This window comes from Platalea leucorodia, assembly GCF_965183815.1.
Source record: "Platalea leucorodia genome assembly, chromosome: 5".
In the NCBI taxonomy this organism is placed as follows: Eukaryota; Metazoa; Chordata; class Aves; order Pelecaniformes; family Threskiornithidae; genus Platalea; species Platalea leucorodia.
In genome coordinates this window covers 12,438,727-12,459,351 of record NC_138827.1, presented here as the reverse complement: position 1 = coordinate 12,459,351, position 20,625 = coordinate 12,438,727, and the positions used below count along the sequence as shown (strand labels likewise).

At 46.3% G+C, this 20,625-nt stretch overlaps 2 protein-coding genes across 2 annotated transcripts in view; one reads left to right on the top strand and one right to left on the bottom strand.

The window, feature by feature from the left end:
- Positions 1-5,173, top strand: part of ADAP1 (ArfGAP with dual PH domains 1) — a 50,120-nt gene extending 44,947 nt beyond the window's left edge. Inside the window, exons 6-10 of the mRNA XM_082311896.1 lie at positions 988-1,071; positions 3,449-3,511; positions 3,920-3,991; positions 4,420-4,648; positions 5,053-5,173. Of these exons, the coding sequence (XP_082168022.1) occupies positions 988-1,071; positions 3,449-3,511; positions 3,920-3,991; positions 4,420-4,648; positions 5,053-5,081 (477 nt within the window). The 3' untranslated portion in view covers positions 5,082-5,173. The remainder of the gene's footprint in view (positions 1-987; positions 1,072-3,448; positions 3,512-3,919; positions 3,992-4,419; positions 4,649-5,052) is intronic.
- A 2,894-nt stretch (positions 5,174-8,067) lies between these two features.
- Positions 8,068-20,420, bottom strand: GET4 (guided entry of tail-anchored proteins factor 4). The gene is made up of 9 exons (XM_082312792.1): positions 20,169-20,420; positions 16,307-16,385; positions 15,800-15,881; positions 14,698-14,847; positions 13,025-13,163; positions 10,942-11,082; positions 10,783-10,858; positions 10,523-10,595; positions 8,068-9,410 (listed from the first exon to the last, which is right to left on the bottom strand). The coding sequence occupies exons 1-9, from the start codon at positions 20,321-20,323 to the stop codon at positions 9,322-9,324; spliced, it is 984 nt and encodes a 327-aa protein (XP_082168918.1). The 5' UTR covers positions 20,324-20,420; the 3' UTR covers positions 8,068-9,321.
- Positions 20,421-20,625: the final 205 nt, after the last annotated feature.

Genomic DNA, 20,625 nt, shown 5'->3' with positions numbered 1-20,625 from the left:
ATGCGTGAAGCTCCACGTGTGTTAATGACAGCTGAATAGTTCAGCATCCCGGTGTGGGCAGCTGTTACGTCTCCCTTCCAACATGCCTTTTCTTTGCCCATACCTTTAGACTACAAGGCAGTTATTTGAGAGCTCGCTGTGCAGATCACTTAAAATTAATGTGGCATTTCTCAGTGAAACCTTCAAAAAGGCATTCAGTGCAGCCCAAGTTCTGTGGGTCTTACCAGAAACAAAGGAATAGATGAGTTTGAAAACAAGGGAGTTGTAAACCAACTATTTCAGAGGGAAAAAAACCCACCAAAAAAACCAGAGAGATTGCTGCCAAGGAAAGGTAGAAGTGCCACAGCGTCTGGGAATTGAGCTGGGTCTTCAGTATCACTGTGCTTGTCTCTAGAGGACTCATGGGTATGACTGATAGACTGGAGTACAAAGATAAACAGATATTTGACCGCTCTTTTAGCAAAACACTGAAATATGTTGCTAAGGCCTCAAAATTTATGTGGGATTCAGGTGTTCCTCACATGTCCTTCCCACAGTCAGCTTGTGGCTGCCGGAGGGACCGGGCGGGCAGGGGGTGGTGGTGGGCAGGCTGCACCCAGCCAGCACGAGCCAAGCCCTGTTTATGGGGTCAAACTCAATGCTGGGCTCGGTATCTCAAATGCTCATTTGATGCTGGTTTTGCCAGTTCAGAGACATGCTTAAACCCTTCCCTTTGCAGAAAGCCCCTTGGTGCTCACTGTGGGCTGCAGAGCTCTGTGCGCATCTTGAAGCCTGGGACAGCAGCTGGATGTTCCCCATCCTTCACCCATTTGCTGCCCTCTTTTATGTCTGTATTTTATTTTTTTTTAGGAATGCTGCTAAACTGCACTCTGTCACTTGGGACAAAGTGATGGGACAGATGAAATGCAGCAGGATCACGTTATTATTATTATCACGTTATTATGTGCAGACTATGTTACTCACTATGCTTTTCTTTCTCGTTGTTAGGAAATAGTGGATTGGTTCAATGCCATCCGAGCAGCACGTTTTCATTACTTACAAGTGGCATTCCCTGGAGCCAGCGACGTTGATGTGAGTTTTCCTGCGGTTATTTTTTTTTTTTTCCCTCTTGCTCATTTTTAGCATCTAGTTACCAAGCTGGAAGGCTTGGAGAGTGCTCCATCCTTCAGAGTGTTTTACAATTGCTGGGCTGAAATGATTGTGGTGGGCTGTAGAGCCCACGTGCAGCACTCGTTGCCAGCATCCAGCCTTGGAAACCGTGTGCGTGCCTGTGCACGCACGCCTGTTCACACTCAAAATGGGAGTCGTGCGTGTGAGTAACTCCAGCGCTGTCAAGCGTACAGAAGCCCTAAGTGTCTTCCTCAAATATTGTTGCTATAATATTAAAAGCTGAAACAAAGGCTGAAAGGTAGAAAAGATGAAGGCAAAAGAGTGTCAGCGCTGTATCCAAGCCCCTGGGATGAGTTCTTGTGTGCAGGTCAATGCAGCCTGTCTTATGAATATCTGCCTTGTATTTTCCGGGAGCCGGGACTGCTAATTGCATTATCTTTTTGCTAATATAATACTAGAGTCTGTATTAGTGCAAGCTGACTGTAAGTGCCTTGTATTGTAATTGCTGTGTAACGTTACCGGCTCTGGACTTTTCGTTGTTGTTGGTTACTCTGTTACCTCCTTGACTTCCTAGATTTTGAAATCTAATTGCATTACCCGCCTTCTGTTAATTGCCTGGGAGGGGTCCAGTGGTGGTCCGGGGCTGGCTCTGGGCTGCAGGGTGGCTCTGTCCCGCGGCTGCCCGTGCACCCCAGGGACTCACCGGAGCCAAAGCCTTCCTGTCGGACCCATGCAAGACATCACCTGCCCCAGATCATCCTAATCCGTGGGGATGATGAGGGGAGGAGAAAGAAGAATGGTCCCACGGCTGGGGATCCCCAGCACAAGGGACTTCGGACCATTTTCTGATAAAAAGTTAAACTGGGCAAATATGAAAAACTGTACGAAGAGCCTCATTAGCCGGCTATATTACAGTCGCTGTGCAGCATATACTTTTCCTTAATCACTTCTCCCCCTCTCCACATCCTCTACTTCTGTTAAAGTTGGTTGGCACATCTGAATCAAATTGCCCCCAAAAAACCCCACAGACCTTAATAGAGTTGCCATTTGCCAGCAGTTGGTGAGAGGGTTTATATGCTCACCCCCCGACAGTGTCGATGGGAGATAAGCTACTTATATTTTTACTAATCATCCCCTTCTCATCAATTATTCTTTGGGGGAAAAAAGAGGAGTGTAACGTTTAGCTAGGTTTAATTTACAAGCACAACCCCTCAGAGCATTCAGCTTAGGGACAACTCTGCAAAGGTTGCGTTATGTACGCGAGGTAGCTCAGTCCTGGATGTTGCCATCATTTGTATCTAATTCATGGTTCCTTTTCCCTGCCAGAGAGATTAAAAGGTGTTAAATTTAAACAGGAGCCAGGCTAAATGCAGTAGAGAGGTATAAATTGCTCACACCACCCTAAGGATGCCCGGGCTGCCTCTGCAGCTCCCAGGGAAGGAGGCTCTCCGAAGGATGCTTCGGGGACCCATCTCCACGGTGAAGGAACCTCTCTGAGCCGAGGGTGATGAGCTCATTGCTTAGCAAAGTGTCCTCAGCCCTGTCCCGGGAGCCAAACGCTACAAATACTGCAGAGTCCTTTGCTGCCCGCGACAAAGCATCCAAGATGAAGATGCTCCCAGCTGTGTGATTCTTTGGGCTGTTGTATTTTGGGGTGTCTTTGTCCTACAAGCACACGCCTGCTCGAGCAGAGCTGCTGTTGGGCAGGGTTAGGTGTTGCGGGCGTGTGGTTTGGCAAGCGGAGCCATTAGTAACCTGTTTAAATGAAAGGCAGGAGCAGGGGTGGGGAGGCAGAGCGGTGTGTGGCCAGGCTCGTCGGCCCAGTTTTTGGTGAGACTCGGTATCTTTCTTAAGGCTTTTAGAGGCATCTGCAAAGATCTCACAGCTACAGGCTTGTCTTCACTAAGCAGCGTTAAAAATATCTCCGGCGCTGGTAGCTGTTGTCAGCAATATCTGCAGGAAGGGGGAGTGCACAGGCAGTGCACGTTAATGGGGTTTTGAAGGCAAATTATACTTTGGGGCTTGCGTGAGGAGCTCCCCTGCATCTGGGAGAGGAGATGCATCACCAGAGCTGGCTGGTGAAGTGGGATTTGGCCCAGGGGCTTCTCCTGGAGGCTGATTGCTTTGCTGGCGAAGTGCTCAAAGATGCTTTGTGTTTCTGTACCTGCCTCTTCTGAGGGCTTTGGAGAAGTGGGACAGAAGCGTTCAGTCAGAGCTGTCTTGGGTGGGCTCGGGGCCGAGGGCAAGCGCAGCGTGGGCTTTCCTTCCAAGTGGCCCCCCAGGCCAGCTCGCTCCATCTGACGCTGCTCTCTTTTTCTCTCCTCTTTGGTTGCTCCAGCTGGTGCCAAAGCTTTCTAGAAACTACCTGAAGGAAGGGTACATGGAGAAAACAGGGCCAAAGGTAGGATATTAAATGTTTCTGCAGTCCCTCTGAACACGAGTCTTGCTCTGTACGGGGCTGAGAAAGGTCCACTGGTGGCACAAACCCACCTTTGCCAGAGAGGCAAAGCCTTAATGCTGTGAACGCATTAATACACGTTCCCCACCTGGAAGCAAACATTAAAAAATCCAGAAGCACTTCACAGACCAGCCACCCCATCTCCCCTCTCACTGCCCATTCCCGCAAGCCCCCCTAGTATAGCTGGCCCAGAGCCTGGCTGTGGTGGCTCACGGTGGCCCAGAAGTCACCTGTCCCCAACTCCCCTAGCCCATTGGGCTCCTCCGAGTGCCTTGATGCTCCTGGGTCGTGCCTGGTAAGCAAGGAGCTGTGCTGCTTTGGTGTGTAATCCAGCATTTTTTGACTCTTCAGCAAACAGAGGGATTCAAGAAGCGATGGTTCACCATGGATGACCGACGACTCATGTATTTCAAAGATCCCCTGGTAAGATGAAGGTGCCTGGGCTGTCTGTTGGGAATTACCTGCAATAATAATAATATAATAATCATCATCATCAGTGAAACTCAGGCTGGGTGGGAGCACCAAGAGGGCACTGAGCCGTCACTGCTAGGTGGATCTGCCCGATGTCCAGCGTGCAGTAGCCCCATGCACAGATATTCACCAAAAATGCTTTGGAAACCCTGATTTTTCTGCAGCTGAATTTTGGATCCCTGGTGTTGGTCCTATATCATGGATGCCCTTGGGAGGAGCTGGAGTGAGGCTTCATGGGGTGACTGGTGCTTTCGGTGTTTGGCTGCTGCACTTTGCTGATGGGGCTTCGGGCTGGTGCAGGGTGAGCCGTGTCCTGGCTGCCCGGGACACAGAGCTCCCCTTCGCAATCATGCCTGCCTGACCGCTCCTCTGTCTCCTAGGATGCTTTTGCTAGAGGGGAAGTTTTTATTGGAAGCAAGGAAAACAGCTACAAGGTCCTGGAAGGGCTCCCGCCATCCACGCAGGGAAACCACTGGCAGCACGGGATAACCATCGTCACCCCGGATCGGAAATTCCTCTTTGCCTGCGAGACAGAGGACGACCAGCTGGAGTGGATTACAACTTTTCAGAAAGTTATAAGCCGGCCGATGCTGCCTCAGGAATACGCAGGTGTGTTTGCTGGCGAGGGCTGGAGGTCAGCCTCGGCCCATTTATTTCCTGCGCGTTAGAGGATGGGATGGATGGGAGAAGGATTGGGGATGCAGCGGCATCGCTCCCTCCTGCGCAGCATGAGTGGGACAGCCCTTCCCCGCCTGGGGGAGGATGCAAAGGCTGCCCAAGCAGAGAGGGACTCACATTAGGAGGAGGAGGATGGTATCCTTCCCTCTTCGTCACCTCTGGTGTGATGTCCACAGTGCTATAAGGATGATCAGTCACCCAGTTATAAGGAGAATCGGAGCCAAGGAGCATCGGCAAGACAAGGACGACCTGCAGGGTGGGCTTGCGCCAGGCTGTTGCCACCTGCCAGTGCTTCTCCTGGTTTTAACTTTATTTTCTCTGTTTTTTTCTTTCAGTGGAAGCCCATTTCAAACATAAACCTTAGCTGGGACTGGCTGGGCAGACCTGAGGAGTGAGCTTCTGTTTACAACACAACATGGTTTTATTTGAAATGTTAAAAATAATGAATAGTAATAATAACAGTAATAATAGTAATACTATTTCCCTTTCCCCTCATCGTTCACTTGATCATGTCGGAAACCAAGAAGGGTGGCAGCGAAATGTCGGAGAAGATGCTGATCCAACCTGTAATTCGGCTCTGTGGCCGCTCCACGGGATGTGCCGCTGGGATGGGTGGTCCCCGCGGCCCTGTCACCCCACACCTACTGAAAGGGGTGTCCCACCCAGCTTGGGTGGGATGGCGAAGACTGTTGGTGGCATGTCTTGGGGGGAGGTGGGGCTTTTCCCTACGAGCTGGTCCATGCGGGCTGGAGCTGAGCATCCCCGCAGCCCTGGCTCTCCGCCCGCCCTTTCCCCGGGAGGCTGCGAGTCCCTGAGCGGTGACGTCCTTGTGGGGCACGAAGCACCGACCTGGAAACACCCGAAATGGTGATGTGTGAAATGGCTGAGCCTCCATCGGCATCGGGGTAAATGAGAAGTAAATTACCTCACCTGGGGAGCGGTGGTGATGCTGTACCCAGGCTAGGGTCAAACGGGATTTAGAAATAGAGGAAATGGGCCTGGTTGGCCTTGTCGGCCTCGTTATCTGCTTAATGAAGGCACGGAGAAGGGGTGCTCAGTGCAGGCGGGGCAGCATTGCCCCCCCAGCCCTGGGGCCCTGCAAGGGGAAGAGGGACACTGAGCCATAAGGCAATGCCAGGGGAGCAAAGCTTTTGGGGTCAGGGCCCAAGCCCCCCTCACTGCCCCACTGTCCCTGTGCTCCCCAGGTTCCTCTTTCATGGTTTGGGGGGGTCACCCCATTTCAGAAGCCTGGTGTGGGTTGGGGGGGGTTGAGCTTTGAGTGCAGTTTTGTAGACAGGCACCATGAAAGCCCATCCTGGCTCCCCCCGGCAGGCGCGCCCCTCCAGCCGACAGCACATTGCTTCTCCAAACTGGTGGTTGCACTTTTTTTTTTTTCAGTAATTCTCTTAATTTTTTTTGTTGATTTTTTTTTTTCCTGCCAAAAAAAAAAAAAAAAAAAAAAGCTGCTTGAAGTGACGTTTCAGCGCTGTGTTGAGCACTGTAATTCCTGCGGTCGGGGCGGGCTGGGACCTGCACACCACGTGCTGGATTTTTACCCAAAAATGACATTTCCGATGTCCACTGAAGTATCAGCCCCAGACCCTGACCCGTCCGACGCGTTTCTTACGTTGGTGTGTGTAAATGAGAGCATCTCATCAGCTGTATGCATTCGTTCCGTCACTGGTAAGACAACTGTGGTACTAAATGTCATTTGAACCAATAAATTATTATGTCAGAGCCGTGGCTGTGTCGTGCTGGGGCGGGGGGGCGAGATGAGGTTAAAAAAAGCAACAACTTGAAACCAAGTAGGTGAGGGTGGCGGCAGAGCCCTGGGGGCGCGGGACACCCACAGACCCACCCGCCCTCCCCGGGGCTGCTCGTGCGAGGCTGGGGGGCAGCTGCACACGTGCGTATACCAGGTAAATGTAGTGCGTGTAAACTGCACACATATATTTATGTATATTATATAACATAATATATATTATACTTATTTGTGTATATGTGTGTATTATACAGTGTACCTTCTATATATTTTATATATACAACTAATTTTATATCCATGTATGCACATACATACACAAAAGATATCTATTTCTTAGGAATACAGAAATAAATTCTATGAGTTGAATAGTCAGAGACACAACTATAAACTGCAGAGTAGATATGGCATAATATATAATACTTTTATGTGTGTATATGAGCTGAATAGTTTGTATGAACACAACCATGTATATATGAAGCTATCCTTAGACATATACATTTAATTTACAAATATATAAGCTAAATGTATTTCATACACGTGTGTCTGTATATCTATAGAAACATTTTTATAATTGCAAATTTATAAAGTACTTAATTATCTATTATAAATATACACATGTGCATGCTTTTTATATAAGCGCAAAGTATATAATTTATAAATATATTAAAGAGAAATATATTGCATATAAACATACATATATGCGCATGCATATGTGTATGCGTAACTCTCTATAGAGATAGCTATTTCATTTATATTAAATGTATTTATAAATATGTATTTTACACACTGTCACTCACTCACTTAAAACCCCAGGCACGTCAGAAGCAGGGAGAGGACAGGCTAGTTGTTTGGGTTTATAGCTAGCTATAAAGATTGTTTGTGTGCATGTATAATTAAGACTAATATAATTAATATTATAAATTATATGCCATAATTATTTAAATTATTATATACACAAAAGGCTGTTTATATATGTAGCTATATATTTATTTTCTACATGCACATCTATCCTGTATGTACGGCTGTAATTACTGACTATGTTGTATCTATGCCCCCCACCTTGCGGCAGCGGCGCAGCTGCCTGCGGGCCCGCAGCAGCCACGCAGGGTCCCCGGCCGCGGGCGCTGCCCTCCCGGCGGGGCTGGGGTTGGGCTGGGCACAGGCAGGGTGCAAACCGGGGGTTGCTGGAGACCTGGCAGAGCCCGGGTGACCACGTAACCTCACTTTTAGCCCTACATGCAGGACCCAGGAGGGGCCGGTGCTGCCCCTAGACAGGCACGTTTGCTGGCAGCCAAAAGCAATGAAATGATGTGGCCCTTACCCGCTGCCAGCGTCCCAGACCATTTATTAAATGTCTACAGCATCATCCCGGGTAGGGGGTTCTTCCCTGAACGTGCTGCAAACCAAAGCGATCCACACCTGCCCCAGACATTACAATACACGACTAACACTATGCACAAAGAGAAAGCTGCAGCACTAAGGTCTGGGTGACCCATGCTCAAATGCGGGGCGGTGGGGGAAATGGCAAGGAAAGTAAGATCTCTGCTCGTAAAACTCTTAAAAAGCAGCAGTGTCGCACATCCTGGTATAAAGTGTTTATTTGAGACTTCACAATTAACACAAAGTCTTCCTTTCAATGCCTTTTCTTTTTCATACAGTCAATAAATTTGATTAATCCCTCCCTCCCCCATGCATGATTGCTGTTTATTAATCTAAGCCTTTTTATTTTCATCATGAAAAAATAAAGCGTTTTCCCACCATTTCATCTGTTCACTGTACCACTGACATCCACTGTGCTGCATTAAAGAGAAGGAGATGTAGAATGGCTATGCCTACCATTGGGGTTGAAGTTACTCCATTATTTATTGATTTATTCTTTTTTACAGAAAGTGTTAAATGAATCAATCACCCAAGAAAAATAAATATATCATAAGGAACCAAAAGTTCTGCAGTATCCCTTTTCTTTACATACAGCTGCAGTTCAAACACATACGTTGCTCGCGGCACATCATTTCGTTCACTATTACGCCATCGCCTTTACGTATGGTTGTGAACTTACACTGAAAAAGAATCTGTTCCAAAGGAGTAGAGCCATGAGCCAAATTTTTATACCTAGGCAAGAGAGATCCACATGGAAGCCAATTAATTACCTATGTTCCACTGATTGGCTTTTACTCAAGAGCAAGTCAATCTTTTGTGCTTTTCAGGAAGTATCAGCTAAACACAGGCGTGGGCTTGGCGAGAGCCAGACCTTAAGGAGAGCAAAAGGCAGTACGAATGGTGTGCACGTTACTCACGGCAGTGGAAGCAAGTTCTTGGAATCAATGTCTCTTGGATGTGCATCTCAAATTATGCCGCTTGGCTCATCTCGCAGTACTTTTGGCACCAGCCTCGCAAATAAATTATTCAATTGATCACCCTGCCTTTCGAGATCTTCCTTGGAGGTGGCAGAGGTCAAGGAGGCTTTCTCATAACAAAGATGGTAGTGGGTAGGCCGTGAAGTACAAGAGCCATATTTATGCTTTACTGAATTACTGTGCAAAAGGGAATACTGCATCAGAAACCGTAGAAGACTATATTTTAATCAAAGTCACCAGCCGCTGTATCGGAAACCTGCAAACAATTGCTCCGCTTGGTTCATTTGGCTACTTTTTGTTGGTTTCTTTCTTTTTTTTACATAAATAATATAGACCAAACATATTATAAACATTTCAGCAACCATTTCTAAAAGACCGGAGGAGCCCTTTTAGGCGCCAAGAAACAACTGCAGGATTCAAATTCCAAAACTGTCTTTGGAGTCATCGAATCATCAGATTTACAGGGCACCCAATGACAACAACATTCAGTCGAGCTCAATAGGACTGCTATCTTCCTGACCATCTTCTGTGTCATCATCTTCTCCAGTTCCCATCAGGCTGTTTAAAAGATTTCCTAGAATAAAATAACAGGACAGTCAAAATTGCTAGTTTTACGTTCGCATCTCAAAAACTTTATTCTCCTACCGTCTACCATCCTGCTAGGGTGCAGATTTAAATAATGAAAAAAACTTTTTTTTTTTTTTTTAAGTAAAAGAGTCTCAGCAGGACATTAGTATTCCCACACTGGTTTCCATTAAGAATTTATTGATTTGGGAAGCTGTATTTTGATACTGTTCCTTCTGTAAGAGTACACTGGAAAAACCCCACTAAAGTTGCATACTTACGTACTATAGTTGCAGCATGAGAGGAAAAAAAAAAAACCCAAACAACCAAATGAGGAAAGACACACCTCCAGCCATGAAACTGTCAAAACCCAGCAATGGTCTGCATCATGCTATAAAGAAATTGTTCGAGGCATTTATGCGTTCTCCCTGTTTTACTCAATTTAAAGATGCTTGCAGTGCTGAAAAGCTGTTATTTACATATGGGATCTGTGATGCTCATGTTTTTCATCAAACTTTGGATATCAGTGAATTGACATTTGCAGGTAAAGCTTCAATTCAGTTTACAAAAAGAGAAGCTTAGTTCTCAAGGAAAAACATTCAAATTCTACAAAAGTAATCCAGTTCAATTTGCTCACATTTTATTCAAGAGCCAGGAAATGAGGGCTTAATTTCTCTATTGCCTTTCATTTCTTGTAGAAGGGCAGTATTAATCTCAGAACTTCTACTTTGGGAACATTCATTTTATATCAGGACTTGATATAAAGTCCCAGGCTTTACTTAAAGAAAATCAGCCACTGAAGTCTGAGGAAATTAAGCTTTAACACAAACGAGATTTTTCTTTACATTTGGAAGTCATACCATAATGTCAAAAATTAACTGTAAGAGTCATTTACATGCTTCTCCCTTTCTCAAAGATGAAGAGCCTACTAGCTTCACCAAATTAATTTCACATGCAACCAATTCATCTTGTATTCTACAGCAGTGACTGTTTCTACAGGCTGTGAAAAAAACGATATATTCGTTAGAACAAATTATCTGTTTCCACCACAGCCGGTTTATATAAGCCACTGCTCTGAAAAGACTGGCGGTATCTATAAACAATTGTCAGCATAAACCTTACCTAGTAACCCTCCGTAGGACGATGTCTGCTTGGGCGGAACACCAAAGAAAAGCTGTCCTATTCTATCTAGGTACTGAAACGACACAAGATGAAGAACAATGTCAGCTGCTCCATTTAGAGGTAGAAATAGTATGGACAGCAGTCACACCACACAAGCTAGATCACTGACTCCTATCTACGAGTCACAAAACAGGAGACAATCAGCTATTATTTAAATAATTCTGTAGGTTAAATCCTGTTTTCAACTACAAGTAACTCACCTCATTATACATGGGATCTCTTTTCAGTGAAGGTTGATACTGTTCACACAATACTGTAAATACTGTTAGTTTTCCTCTAGAAAGGAAACAACCAAAAATGTAATCTCAGTAACAACTGAAAAGGAAACCAAGAACAACGTGAGAAAAATCAGACTGTACCCATCAACTGCCAATAACAGAAACCAGATGAAGTTTAGCAGTGGTTGAACAAAGGGCGGACCCTTTTCTATTGAAGGATGTTTCTGTGTGTATGTCGTAAAAACAACTGATGCGCTGGTCTTATTTTTTAAGCAGAGAAATCTGCAAAAGGAAACAGAACAGGGCAAGTTAAAAATAAAAGACAGAGAAGTAGTTTTACATGCAGAAAGAAAAAGGGAATCCAAAAGCTCAACAATCTCTATTTCGTTTGTGCACAGAAGCCATCTCAGGCTGAAACTGATGGCAAAACCTAACTAACTGGTAGAGATGTACATCTTTGGCAATGGTTTGACTATCAACGGAGGAAGGGGAAAATCATTGCTAGAATACACTGTGGAATAAGCACACTGGGAGGAAGAACTGACATTAAATATTAATAGAATGAGTTTAACCAAGATCTAAGCAGATTGTATGCAGGATGGTTACTAAAAGAAGGCATCAATTAAATCAGAATGTGGAAAGACTGGCCACCGCGTAATTCAAATTAAACATGATATTGCATCTACTGGTCCAGAGTTTACTATGCTGAGGTAAAAAACAAATTAAAGACCTCTCTCCTGGCCCCATCCACTCCCAAACACATCTCCTTTCAGCACCTATCTGCCAGTGTCCAATGACTCTGTCATTCTTTTAGCACTACCTCAAGATAACATGGAATCGGAACCATGAATAAGTTTGACACACATATCTAAAGGCCTCATAATAAAGCTACACTTTGAGCTCCTGAGCGATTTGTCACCAGTTAACAAAACGATTTCCCAAACTGATCAAATCTTTGTTCAGGTCCAGTTAATTTAACTGGCAATCTCTGCAAGTCCCATAGGCCTAACAAGAGACTTTATCTGGGACAAGTGCTGTCAGCAAGCACTGGGAACGCTGCCATAAGCAGTCTCATTTTTGGTTGAAGGCTGGCCTCCAATTCTGTACCCTCACACGTGCAAGGGCATTGGGCTCTTCTGCCTTACTGCTGAGCAAGTAACTGCAATTATTTTCATTAGAGTATAAACTGCTATGTAAGAGGATTTAGTACAGTATTTGAGATATAGGCCTGTAAAGGATGCAGTAGTAGTGCTGTATAAATACTGAAAAAACAATCTCTTACTCATAACCTCCCCAGAATTCCACCCCCCCCTCCAGAACAAAGCCCCATAAAATTGTTTAAGAGTCCTGCATATACTGGATTTCCATAAAGGATTTTCTGCTGCTCAAAATCACTGCAACCTATGTCAACCAGCTATGGAAAGCAGGACAAATCTGACATGACAGCTCACTGCTGCCAAAAGAGAGACAGACTTGCTCTCACCTCCTCCCTCTCCCCCAACACCTACTCTCTCCCTGAATCCCTGCTGCACAGTCCTGTCTCTACCTCCTCCTCAGACTCCTCCATGAGCTGCTTTCCCAGATTGAAGAAAGCCATCATCTGATTAAACACAGTAAGATTGGCTTTGTCAACCTTAATTGTACATGAGCTCTGCAAAGGCACATAATAGCTTGCATTCCTACCTCCTACAAAATAAATGCCTAAAGTAAATGAAAGCCACCAGCAACTCTGTCAAACCAAGAACCATTGCACTGCTGCTCACAGACCAGGGTGACCCAAGACAGATTTTCTCTTAGGGCAAGAAGACTGAGAGCAAGTACTATGCTAAACATAAATACAGAGCCCACTTAGGCCCAGTCATGGTAAGAAAATCAAGGTAAGCCCTAACTAGACATAAAGTGGTTAATAAAGCTAAGAATTGTGCTTTCAGGGTCAAAGAGATTACATTAATTCTTCAGGCAATTAACATGATTTCAGGTTTTGACCTCAATAGGTTTTTGGGTTTTTTTTCCCTCTCCCCAGTCTGACCAATTTAAGACACTGGTTTTGAGATGGTTTTCTCCTGTTGTTACCATACAAAGTGAGTTTCAGCAGCTCTGGCCAGTTTCACAGTTTCTTTTGAAAAGGATGCATGGTTAACCTACAGTTATCATGATTAAATTAGATTGGCCTTAAACACAGTATCATCTCAGCAACATAGTTAAAAAAAAGTTTAACACCTACTGTAGTACCGCCTGTGCTACAAACATGTCCACCTCACTGCGATATCCCCTGGATGAGGAGTATTCTACTAGCATATTTGCACATCCTTCGCCATCTGTAGAGTGCAAGAAGTGATACCGAGATTCACTATAGTTTTGCTCTATAAAAGGAAAAAGAAAATGGCTTTTAAGAAATCAGTTCATCACACCTGAACATAAAAACAAATTTGTTAGGCTTGTACACTACAGCTGGTAAAAGGACAAGAGCTACACACATGGTATATAAACAAGACAACCAGCAAAAAGACAGTGGGCTTTTTCTTTCATAAGTTACAGACAATTTATAAAGGGAGATAATAAATATGTTATCCTAAATATATTTCAACAACTGCTATTAAGTACAGTTCATTCAATGCTACCACAAAACACAGCCACCACTGGGACAAACAGCTTGAGCTGCGGTCATATCATTTTATCTAACTGCATGTTGACACTTCGCGTGCTATCATCAGTGCTTAGGAGAAGAATCAAGAAGTTCCATATTAGACCATGTGCACCAAGAAGTCAAACAGCACCTTCAGCGTCCTTCTTTCTAAGTGCACAGAAAGAAGGCATTTCCTATTTTTAGCTTAGCCCACTCTCGCTATCAAAATTAAAATTGCTTCCATATGCTGAATAGAACAGCAATTACACAGGAAAAAAAGGTGTAAGAAATGGGAATGATTGGTTAGAGCTTGAAGCAAAGTATCATGCAAAATCACTGCAATGACAAGTCAAACCTGGATAGCTGCTAATTTTTGGAATTTAAAAGCTTTATTTTAAAAACCTGAGCCTTTTCTGTTGAAACTCTCAAAAACTACAGACTAAGAAAATGTATGCACTTTGCTTTTCAAGAGAACAGTGAGCAAACAGCTACAAAATGGGGATTTTTACTTTCAGAATGCAACTGTTTCTTATCCTAATTGTATCTCAGCTTCTGACTTAAATCCTCCCTTTCTGGCTGGCAGCAGCCATCAGGCTAACACAAGCCCCATGAGAACAGCTACGGGATTGCCTATGGCAGGCGGAGAGGCAATGAGCTGGAATGTTGACCATTGGGTCAGGATTGTTTTATGAAACCACTATCATCACTTTGCAGTCACTGAAAAATTTAAAATAAACAAACAATCATCTTGCACAGTTATTAAATCACAAGAAACCGCAGAAGAGATGGCATTTATCCAACTGTTCTCACAGGCAACAGCATTCGTTCTGGAATACGCCTGCTGGTCAACATCTCAAAAAGTACCTAATTACAGATCCAAAGACTGTTTTGGATGCTAGGTGATGTATTTCAATCTTTGTCATGTTTATCCAGGATTTAAAAACAAAAAAACCCACAATAGAACAGCTTTGCTCCCCAGCAATTTTCCTCCTAATGACTGAATCAGACTACCTCAATGTCTAAAGGATCAACCTTCCTTTTGCAGTGAGCTGTACAGCAGTTGTGTTTTGGGTTTTGCACTAATATAGAGTTACAGTCCCGCGGTTTTTTTAGTAACATTAAGCTGAAGTCATTGCAAAAATCAGGTAATAGCAGAACTCAATCATTTCCATCTCAGCCTCCTTAGATTATTTCCAAAGTAGGTCTCTTACAATAACATACTTTCAACATTTTCAAAACAAAACACAGAAAAGCCAGTTGATTTTTCTTACCTTTCCACAGGGTAATTGCTAGTAACTGGTGTAGTTTTGGATGTCCAAGTTTTCCTGATCCCCCACTAGACCATTTTAGTGCTCTGGATACGAAAGCCACTCTTTCGGGAGAATTTGGATCCATTAAACTAAACAATTTAGCCAAGTTTTCTAGAAGCAATAAGATTCACAAATATTTAGCAACAGGAACAGGATGAACTGCTGTTTCTAGTGCATCTTTAAGATACGACATTTAAGTTAGAGTGCTGTTGTGTCTGTAAGCTCCCTGAACAGCCTCCATAAGCCATCTTAAACAAAGAGTGACTTTGAACTTGAGCCACTTCTCACACATCAAGTCAGTCCTGCATCTATCAGCCAGCAATATTCACATGACTCCTCCACAGCCAAAAGCTGTGCCTTACAGTCAGCTGGGGGATAGCTTCCCTGTCTCATCGCTGGGGACAGGATATCCCAACAGGACCACGCAGTTCCAAGGAGGAGGAAAGACTGCAGGTTACAGGACTGCTTGCCAGTCATAGGGAAGCTGTGAGGGACAGAGGGCTGTAGTTCAGAAAAGCACCACCAGAAGTCATAGATGGGATACCACATGACAGAGCTGATCTAAGTAAACAAAGAACAGCCTCTGCCTGTCTGTCTCCATCCATAGGTTGTCAATAGGGGCGGTTCGCCCATGCCGCAGCAATAGTCTGGCCAGGCAGCTCTTAAGAAGGTCTCCCTGAATTTCCTGCTTACCAGATCTCACAGTCAAACAAGAAAATTTTCCTTGTGAACACCTGAATCACAAATAACTAGCATGGGAAACCACCATCCACCAAAGCCCCGGGGACATCAATGACTGTGCAGACAACACATTACTGCTGCATCGAGGGAAGGACAATGCCACAAGACAGCAATGTGTGTTCTAAGCATGCCCACAAAGTTATCGGGAATCCATTATTCTCTAACAAAGTTTTACCCCAGTCCATTTCTCTGATGAAGGTAAGCTTTAGCCATGTGGGAGGGCATACAAAAAGGATTTCAGGTTTCAAGACTGTTAACAACAGTCACTGTGAAGTGAAAGCACATCTAAACACCATCAAACCAAGGGCAAAGGTCACCTCACCTAAAAGGTCATCTGCTACTTTTGCATCCGATTTCTCCAAAGACTCCAAAACCAGCATGGACAGATCAGCAGCACTGTTTTGCTACAAAATAGACACATATTGGTAGTGATGACTCTATCAGTACATAAAAGAAAACATCAACCAGAATTTTGTCAGAGGCAGATTTAATACTTTTATCAACATCTATAGCTAAGGCACAATATCAAGTCTCAACCTTCCCTTATAAAAAAATTATAGTAATTTGACGGCATCAAAAGAGAAGCCTCCAGGAAAGCAAAACAAATGTGGTTATGATTATTGTTTGGATGCTCACAATCACTTCTGCTTTCTGTTCCAGCTTGGCATAATCCTTCTTTGTGGAGAACGGCTCAACAATGAGATAAAATAAAAGATTACAAAGCAATTACCCCAAACATTTACCATTGAGAATTCACCATTCACCCCTCAAAATCTTGGAATAACAACACCTCCCCCCCAAAACCACATACACAAAAACAGTGACTTACCTGGTTATGACTGAAGAACAGCAAAGCTCCTGAATACATTAGTTCTCTTGCTTCTGCATGTTTTCCTTGTGACATATACCTGAAAACAATACCAAAGCCTTGATAAAAATTACCACTAAATAAGTTGTGTATGCTTAAAGTTACTGACATTTAAAGGATTAACGATGACTAAAATTTACAATAAGGGCAATAAGGGATTTACTTTTAAATCAGGTTAGTTTCAATACTGATGTAACTTTAACTGCAAGCTACAACTTGTTTTCTGCTCCAGACTTGATGGAATACAAGCAAAGAGTATAAGAATGAAAACTGAGAGCTTGAAACCTGATTTGGGCTGAAACAAAGAAAAGGATATGATCCCAGGACTTCACCTGAGCAAAAGACGCCAATGCACTGAACTACACCACTCAGACCGTCACATTAGAGCCTTTATCAAAACCAGAGCCATCACAGTGAAACAGTTTTCAGAATACACTCCGGACAGCTCACACGCCCAGCACCGCGCAAGTGCCTCCAGCCTTCTCCTCACCACTGGTTTAAGTCTCTCTGACCACTACTGCTCTCTGCCAGGGAACATCAGCCACATACTAGTCCTCTGCTGAACCAAAGTACCTTGTCTCTGATGGGCTCTAGTAAGACAAGAACAGCCAGCAAGATTTACCATGCAACACTTTACAGAGTCACCAATTCATAAAAGAAACAACTCTGGCTTCTCAAATATAATGCTTCAAAACACACCTGCTGCAGCTTCCACCTTCCTCACTTAAGAGTTACCCGAGAAATGAAGAATAAAAGAATTTGTTCCCAACGGTTACCTCAAGAGCAGGAGCCTCTTACCACGGTGCTGAGATTGCAGCCTCCTGCACATCATCACTATCAGTAACTAGTTGCATCTCTAGGTTATAAATGCAACATTTCCTATAAAAGCAGTTAAGGTGTGGCAGCAGATACAGTTTCCAATTTCCATTTCTCTTAACTGCTTCTCAAAAAGTCTATTTTCTGAGTAGTTAGTAACAGCCAATTTGCTCATATCAAAAAGATAAGCGTCAGTTCTACCACACTGCTTTAGTACCCGCAATATCCGTTTTGTCCTCTACGACACCTGGTTGTGCTGTGCCCCTGTTTCACCCCTTTCTGTTCTCGGCGGTCAGAGCCGCCTCTCTGCTCCTGCAGCAGCAAGGACCCCCGTACAGCAGATCCAATGCACGAGCATCCCCGCAGGGTAACAGAGAGGGGTCGGTGGTTCTGGGAGTGAAGGAGTCAGAGGAGTGGTGGGACAGTGTGGGCATGGAAGAATTTTTAATAAAAATAAATACTGACTACATTGATGTAATTGGCATTTAGAACAAGAGAGAAACATTGTCGTAACTGAAATCCTGGAACAGATCATTCACACCAGAAAAAGTACCTACAAGCATCAGGAAAACAGATGCCATTGTAACTGCAACAGGGATGTTAAACTTGGAAGTTTGACTCCATCACCAAATCATAAACAGAGCAGAGTTCAACCCAGTCAGCCTGCACAGTACAACACTGGCCCAGGGACTCCTGTTCGGAGGAGCACAGGGCTCGCTGCCCGGGGTCAGGCAGGAACAGCAGTTTTCCACCCGCGACGTGGATCACAGGGAGGGATAAGAAGTCTGCAGGAGGCAGGCTCATGGTAATCTTTCCTCCTCCACTTCTTCCCCTCCTCCACTCTCAAATACACCCTAGTTTATGACTTTTGAAACTCTGAGTCAGGATTTCAAGTTTAACACGTAACTCATGACAGAACAGACTAACATTTTAAAGGCTGGTCTTGTTTAAAACAAGTAAGCACTGGCCATCCCAAGCGCAATTCCACAGCTGAGATCATCTCACTCCGTGTTAATGTGTCTCTGGAAAACTGTTGACATTTAACATATGTTTTACAGAGGACAGACAGGACTATCCGGGACTCTTTTTTGGCCTCAGTGACTTTCCAAACAAATTCCAGTGTCTCATTAAATCTTTTTTGCCTAGAAGGAAACTCTCTTCCTAGCTATGCAAATGTCACCTTTTCATTTCACCTTCTTTCCCTTGCATTTAAAATGAAAAAAGGCAGGATCTTTGATTCCAAATTAATTCAGGGAGGCTTAAGCAAAGTATGTGAGTTAATACATTCAGAAGACTGGATGAGAAGTGACCTGCTGAGCCAAGTCATCTTCTGCCACTGCAGCCATCACATCACATCACATCACATAATCCTTACTATAAAATAGGCCATGCTTTGTCTTAAATTTAGATTTATTCTCAGACACAATTTAAGTCTTAAGGCCTAGATGGTGCCCTCGCTGATCCCATCAGGCTACAGCAGAACACAACTGCTTTAATTTAATGGTGCTTGGTACACAGGGTAGAGCAGGCTATCTAATGTACGCTGGTATCAGAAGTAGGACTATGCACCAAGGACCTTCTTGCCCACATACCTGCCTGCTATTTTTCTGTGGATACCCACAGGCCTGTTCCCATTCCAACTCAGAGGAGCTCCGAGGACAGGTGACACATAAGTGAGCTACCAAGACTCATTCGGCAGTTCTCCCACCTGCCCTCCCCCAGCAGAACCACAAGTAAACAAAGCTGGGACCAACTGAGGAAGCCCCTAGAAGAGATACCGTATTCTATGCCCCTGAAAGCAAGGGTCTGCATTTTAAATTTTGATGAGAGAATAGGTGTCCACCACAAGTTACAGTGGATGTGAAAAATAAAATAATCTAAAAAGGGTTTGCAATAAAAATAAGTTTCTTATGACATAACAAATGGTAGTAATATTTCTGAAAAAAATGTCCAGGCCTGCTCTACTTAGTCACTGTCACGTACGCAAACATTACACCAACCAGAATCTATCCTAATAAAATTCCTCTGTGCAGGTGATTCTTGACATTCTGAGAGCTGCCCCTTCCTAAAAGTGGTACCAGAGGGTGACTACCATGCCACAAAGCAGCTCTGTTTCTTGGCTGAGCAATAATCAAGCCAAAACCTTAAAACCCTGAAAGAATCCACTTCGCAGCCAGGCTGATGTTTAAGATAAGCTGGCAAACCAGAGGCCGTTAAGGCGGCGCCTGCTTGAGGAGCTCATGGACGGCCCTGGAGCCAGGGACAGGCGAAGGGCCCAGACCTCAGCCCCAGGGGATGCTCTGGGGAGGCAGATCGAGGCCATCCCGCCTGGCGAGGGGGGGGCCTTACTCGGCCTCCTCGGGACGTGGGGCCGCTAAGGGCCGCTTGGGGACGGGGGTCAAAATCCAGCCCTGTCCGTGACCGCTGGGAAGTATGACGCAACACGCCCCCTGCACGTCAACAGGACGGGACGGCGCTCTCCCGGGAGGCGGCGGCAGGGAGCCCCCGCCGTGCCCAGCTGCTGCTGCGGCTGCCGCCGCCGGCGGCGCCCCCTCCCTCAGCCGGGCCTGCGGGGTCGGGGTCGGGCGGCTGGGCCCGGCCGCGCCGCGGTCGGAGTTCACCTTCAAACCCCGGCGAGCAACGGCTCCCCGCGCCGCCCCCAGCCCTCTCACACAGCCGCCGCACCCCTCCAGCGGCGCCCGGGCCTGAGAGGGGGGAGGCGGCCGGGCCGGGCCGGATCGACCCGCGGGCCGCCCGCTGCCCTCAGGCCGGGCCCGGGCCCAGCTTGGGCCGGCGCCGCTCGCCCTACCCTCCGCGGCACGTACCCGCCCCACCCCGCCCCCCCGCGGGCCAATGAGAGCGCGGGAGGCGGAGATGGGCAGAAGCGGCGGCCAACGGCGATCGGGCGTGGGCGCGGCGGGCGGCAGCAGGGCAGAGTGCGTGGGAAGGCTCTGGAAGGCCGGCGGGGGAGGGGCAGGGCGGCGGGCCGGGCCGGGCCGGGCCCTACCTGAAGAAGAGCGTCCGGTACATCTGGTGCGCCTCGTAGTAGTCGCCCTTCTCGACGCTGGCGCGCAGCTTGCCCTCCACGCGCTGCACGCCGCCGCGGTTCCTGCCGCCGCCTTTCGCGGCTTCCTGCTCCGCCGCCATAATCGCCGCCGCCATCAACGCGGAGGAGGGGAGGGGAGGGGAGGGGAGGGGAGGGCGGCGCAGACGCAGGCAGCCCCGGAGCGGCGTGGCGGGCGGCGCCCCTCGCTGCCCGGCTTCCGCCCGCTCTGACGGCGGCCTGCGAGGCTCAGGAGGCGCGGCTGCGCGGAGCGGCCCGCGTCACGTGGCGCCCCGGGGGCGGGCCCGGGGCTGGCGGCAGCCGCGCGAGGGCAGCCGCGGGCGGGCGCCTGGCTGCAGGCCGGCCCCGCCGAACGGGGCGGCGCCGGGCCCGTCCCCGGCTGCAGCCGGGGCGGGGATCC

What these genes read in the sequence shown, in the direction of transcription:
- GET4 (XM_082312792.1), bottom strand. Translation starts at nt 20,323, where the DNA reads ATGGCGGCGGCGATTATGGCGGCGGAGCAGGAAGCCGCGAAAGGCGGC. An exon ending in TGTTCTTCAGTCATAACCAG is followed by an intron (nt 15,882 to 16,306) that starts GTAAGTCACTGT and finishes TCTATTTTGTAG; the next exon opens with CAAAACAGTGCTGCTGATCT. An exon ending in GTCCTACGGAGGGTTACTAG is followed by an intron (nt 9,411 to 10,522) that starts GTAAGGTTTATG and finishes ATTTTATTCTAG; the next exon opens with GAAATCTTTTAAACAGCCTG.